The sequence below is a fragment of the Nicotiana attenuata genome, unplaced genomic scaffold (genome assembly GCF_001879085.1).
Source record: "Nicotiana attenuata strain UT unplaced genomic scaffold, NIATTr2, whole genome shotgun sequence".
NCBI classification, from domain to species: Eukaryota; Viridiplantae; Streptophyta; class Magnoliopsida; order Solanales; family Solanaceae; genus Nicotiana; species Nicotiana attenuata.
Window position 1 is genome coordinate 362,292 of NW_017670620.1, and position 4,768 is coordinate 367,059.

At 36.4% G+C, this 4,768-nt stretch overlaps 1 protein-coding gene across 1 annotated transcript; it reads left to right on the plus strand.

The window, feature by feature from the left end:
- The first annotated feature begins 1,411 nt into the window (after positions 1-1,411).
- Positions 1,412-4,356, plus strand: LOC109241593. Its single transcript, XM_019408355.1, has 5 exons — positions 1,412-1,958; positions 2,542-2,599; positions 2,681-2,798; positions 2,905-3,022; positions 3,977-4,356. The coding sequence occupies exons 1-5, from the start codon at positions 1,476-1,478 to the stop codon at positions 4,016-4,018; spliced, it is 819 nt and encodes a 272-aa protein (XP_019263900.1). The 5' UTR covers positions 1,412-1,475; the 3' UTR covers positions 4,019-4,356.
- The last annotated feature ends 412 nt before the right edge of the window (positions 4,357-4,768 follow it).

Here is a 4,768-nt window from a genome sequence, read left to right on the forward strand (position 1 = left end):
CAATATATTGCAAAGCATGCCAGACGCATTTGCTGACCCAAATAAAGTAACCATATTCTCATTGCAAATGCTCATATTAAGTCCTAGAAGACAAAGTCTTTGGTACGCTTAAAGCGTATAGACAAATCGGTTTCAAATAAACTTCTTGATAAAGAAGATGAGCAAATGATCAAAATGATCATAATAAAGGAGGCAAGTGATCTAGAAGATTACATGACATAATACTTCATTAAATCTCAGGAGAGGTTTAGGTACCTGAAATGAATGAAGAGATCTCTATGTTATGTCTTTATGAAAATTTATTGGAACCGATATAAAATGTTCGTCGACGACATCTATCATAGCGCTAAGTATAGATGGGGATCTTAAGGCTGTCGAGACAGATACAAAAATATTGGCCAAATAGACGATACACAATTCAAATAGAATTGGTTTAATATGAAAGACATGTAGTTTTGGACATGTAGTTCAAATACTTGAAAGTACAAAGTCAATGGTATGTGCAATCAGTTTCCGATATCTTATTTGTCTAGCATGACATCAAAAATATGCATCTAAAGTCTATTATATGGCTTATATGACTTAACTTATATGACAATCCATGAAAGATTTAAATTGCTTGAAGCATATACAATTCTTGATCTTGAAGTACCACATCCTCATTGCAATTTGTGCATATATGTATCTTGCTATAACTATAAGCATGATAATGTGATAGCGAGAATACCTCCATAGAGATATTGAAGAGCCATTCTACGATATTTATGAAAATATTATATCTTTATCAAGAATGATGATTTCAAGGTGCAATATATTCATTCAAGTTAATATGGCTGATTTGTTCATCAAATCTCTACCAAAGATCTTTTGAAGATGGTGCACAAGATTGGAATGCGAAGGCTCAAGGATGTGAATTGATGCTCTCATCAGGGGGAGTTAATGCGCGTTGCACTCTTTTTCACTTACAAGGTTTTGTCCCACTGGTTTTTCCTTGCAAGGTTTTTAATGAGGCAACCAAAAGGCGTATTTCTAAACATGTGTACTCTTTTTCCTTTTCTAGAATTTTTTCCGATTGGGTTTTCTTTTAGTTAAGGTTTTAACGAGGCACATTATCTGTTGAATAGACATTCAAGGGGGAGTGTTATAAATAGAATTCTATTTATGGTGAATGTCCATATTTAGAGAGTTCTAGGGTTTATTACTTGGTGGCTAAGTCAACCTCTCCCTATAAATAGAGGGTTCTATTCCATTGTAATTGATCCCAAATTCAATAAGAATTTCCTCTCTCTCTTTCTCTGCAATATTACTCTTGTTCTTTTATTATTTTATAACAAGTTGAGTTTTTTTTTTTCTAATAAATATCTTGCATTGAAAAATGTAACGACGGCGTATGAGCTATTTGAAATTTGAACTGTAGCACAGGCGCGATATGGTTCCGCAACAGAAGCTAGCTTAGCTAAAAAGAAAAAAACAAAATGAATTCTGGGATCAATTACGGTGTGGATGATAAGGACCTAGACGACGCCGAATTCTGGGCGGTGATAGATTCTGCCGCCGCCGCCGCCGCCGCTTCCACCGCCGTTTCCAAGCACCGCAATAATATATATGTAGCTCACAAACAGACTCCGATTAGACCTCTTCCAGCTATCTCAAATCCATCTCCACATTCTATTAGGCTGCCCAAAAACCCTAGAAATGGTGGAGAGGTTTCAAATTGCCGGCCGCCGAAAATCTCCAGGACTACTCCGAGTTCGAATTCTTCAATGGTTATGGTAAAGCAGAATGTGCAGCACTCGCCGGCTCATGTGACGAATTATTCCTCGCCGGAGTTGGATCGTAGCTATAACAACAGTCCGATTGGTTCGGAATGTTCGCCGGAAACTACATTGAGGCATTGCTTGGCTGCTCCTTTCCCAACTGTTTCTCTCTTCAAGCAGTATCAAAATGCCGCTATGGCCGTAAGTAACAAATTGCATATATAGTTTGGAAGTACTTATGCATATATTACCTGTTGTTAATCCCAGCACATTTATGTTTTTTTAGGTGTATGCCATTTGTAGTCTCTGTCTTATTTCCTTTTGGCATCAGAAGAGATGTATCTATCTCGTCCTCTGTATCTAATGCTAATATTGGAAGTACTTCAGCCTCTAAAACAACATAGATATTTGATGGTAATTGAAGGAAAACAAGCTTAAACTATGGAGAATAAGATAGTATTTAGAGAATTAGTTACGAAGCATTGATAAAGAATAGGCATCTTTGTACTTGAAATGAATCAGCATATCATATGCAACAAAATCTTTGATATTTCTAGGCAAAACCTGGCTATCTCCTAAAATCTGGGCAATGTCTGCACCTTTACTAAAACAAATTTGTTAAATAAAAGTCACCTTAAAGATAAATACAATTACACTGTCTGTTAGTTTCTGTTAACATCCATAATCAGCAATTACTGCTATTGTTTTGTTATGATTTTTTCCTTTTTTTGTATACATAAATTTGATTTTATCAGGGCTTAATAATCAATTAAACATTTCACAGATTCTGGAGAAAAGTGACTACACTATGATTTCTGGAAGTCCCTTCATCAAAAAAGCTGGTAATTTAACAAGCTTGGGTAATTGGTTTCTTCTACTCTCAACTAAATTTTTACTGCATACATGGGATGGTATTTGTGCAGGTTGGAGGAAGATATCCTTTTACTTCAATCTATCATATGAAATTAAAGAGAAGAACATCGAATTTGATGAGAACCGTAATGTCCTACGTGCTGAATTTGTAGTTCGGGCGCACATGCAGTACGTTCTTTTGGTTCAGCACAATTCCTATTCAAACATGTCAGCTTTGCTAGATTCTCTTTTCATTTTGTTCCATTTTGCCCCTTCTTTGTTTTGTTCCTCCTAGAGGTTCAAGGTTCTCAGATGGATGGGGTTCTTGTGAGCGGCGGGAGAAGAAATTTCAAAAGCCAAATCATGACATTCCCAGCACGGCAGAAACCAGAGCCAAAAATAAAGCATGCCAGGTCAATATATATAAATCTCCTTCCCTAGGATACCTATAAAAGATAAAGTTGCTTCCCCACGTTTAGTTCATTTTTATTACTTCTCACTCTTGCTCACTGCTTCTTGTGTTGGTGGAGCAATTACTATAATGATTTTAGGCTTTATCGCTGTCAATCGCCTGCAAATGCATACTGCATTTTCTTTTTTGATGAATTCATTGTTCTTTGTGAGTAGGGTCCCCCTCTGGTGTTGTTTCTTCCATATAAGGTGCATAGATAAACTAGAATAGTAAAACTACTTTGAGGCTTATTGAGTCTTTTGGGCCCTAGTGATGCTTTCAAGGTCTAATATTGTCACTTTGAGTCCTGATCTAGCCAATAGACATAGCTTAACGGATATGCACAGAGCCTAATACTTACTGCTGGTTGTGTCTTTCCTAGCTTCTGTCTTGCCTTTGTCAAAATGCAGATGGATTTTCATTTGCTAACTGGAGCACTCTTTCTAGAGTCAGATGGTCTCCACTCTCAGACTCTTTTCTGCTATAGTTCATATAACAAACAGGAATTCCTTGCAACACCATTATTCTGTACAAGCATATTTTCATTGTCAAGTTTTTGTGGAACTAAGCATGCCTCATGAGTATGACAAAAGAATATGAAATTTAGAATCCCTATAGATCACACCTTTCAATTCCCTATAGGGAAGTGGAGCAGTCATCTATTGCCAAGCATAAGAAGAAGAATATAGAAGCTTTTTATCAGTGTGCTTTTCCACTATTATACAGGCATTGTGCATATTGAAAGTGCATGATGCGTGGTATACTTCCCCTTATCCTCGTTCTGTAATTGCAGTCAACCCTATTTGTATTATTCACTTTCTGCTGTTTTGACTATTTATTACTTTCAATAATCTATCATTCTGTACTACTGTAAATTAGGTTTGTTAAGCAACTCAATGAGTTTAAGCATTTGCAGGACCTGCTTGGAATTGGAGAATATCGACCTGGTGTGAGCTAGAGTACTCACCGGTAGACTATCAAATAGTTGTATTTCATAACATACTCTATATCGAGGCATTTGCAGTTCCATTATCACCCATTATAACAAGTCTCCTCGGAACAAAGCTTGAGGTTGGGTTGTAAAAGCCATGCTGAAACGGGTACAGAAAGAAGTTCTATGTACTGCAGTACACCCCTAGTGTGCTTGTAACATCTAAAGCCAATCCCATACTTTGACTTCTAATATATTTTTACTTTATTCTCTTTTTGACATGACACCAACTTCCAATCTTGTTGACCGCAATTATACACCTGGCAGTGGCAGGGATCATAAATTTTATTGCCTCAGTTTTCCAAGTTTGATACCATTACCATAAATTGATAGTTAGCTTGTCTTCATCATCTGCGAGCATATGAGCTTTGCCTTACCTTCTTCACCTTATGACCCAAAATGTCACTTTTGTTTCTTTAGTGACAATGTGAAAAATGGGCAAAGGGGCTATGGCACTGCACTATAATTTTCTGTTACTTTTGGAAAAGACTACTTGGGTACGTACTTGTTACCCAAGATACTTTAACTATTGTAAATTGTAATACAATTTGCAGTAGTTTTTGTTATACTACTATATTATCTTGAGTACCAAAAAGAAAGAAGAGTTCTGCAGTGATTTATTGAAACTCACCTTGGACATTCACTTTTCATTTGAGAGGTTTGATTTTTTATGCTTTCTTCATTAGATTAAAGAATGAGGAAGAGTTTAACATAATT

Bases quoted from the DNA above. Each gene is read 5' to 3' on its own strand.
- LOC109241593 (XM_019408355.1), top strand. From the start codon at position 1,476: ATGAATTCTGGGATCAATTACGGTGTGGATGATAAGGACCTAGACGAC. The intron at 2,600-2,680 runs GTAATTTAACAA...GTATTTGTGCAG, and splicing joins TCCCTTCATCAAAAAAGCTG to GTTGGAGGAAGATATCCTTT. The intron at 2,799-2,904 runs GTACGTTCTTTT...TGTTCCTCCTAG, and splicing joins GTAGTTCGGGCGCACATGCA to AGGTTCAAGGTTCTCAGATG.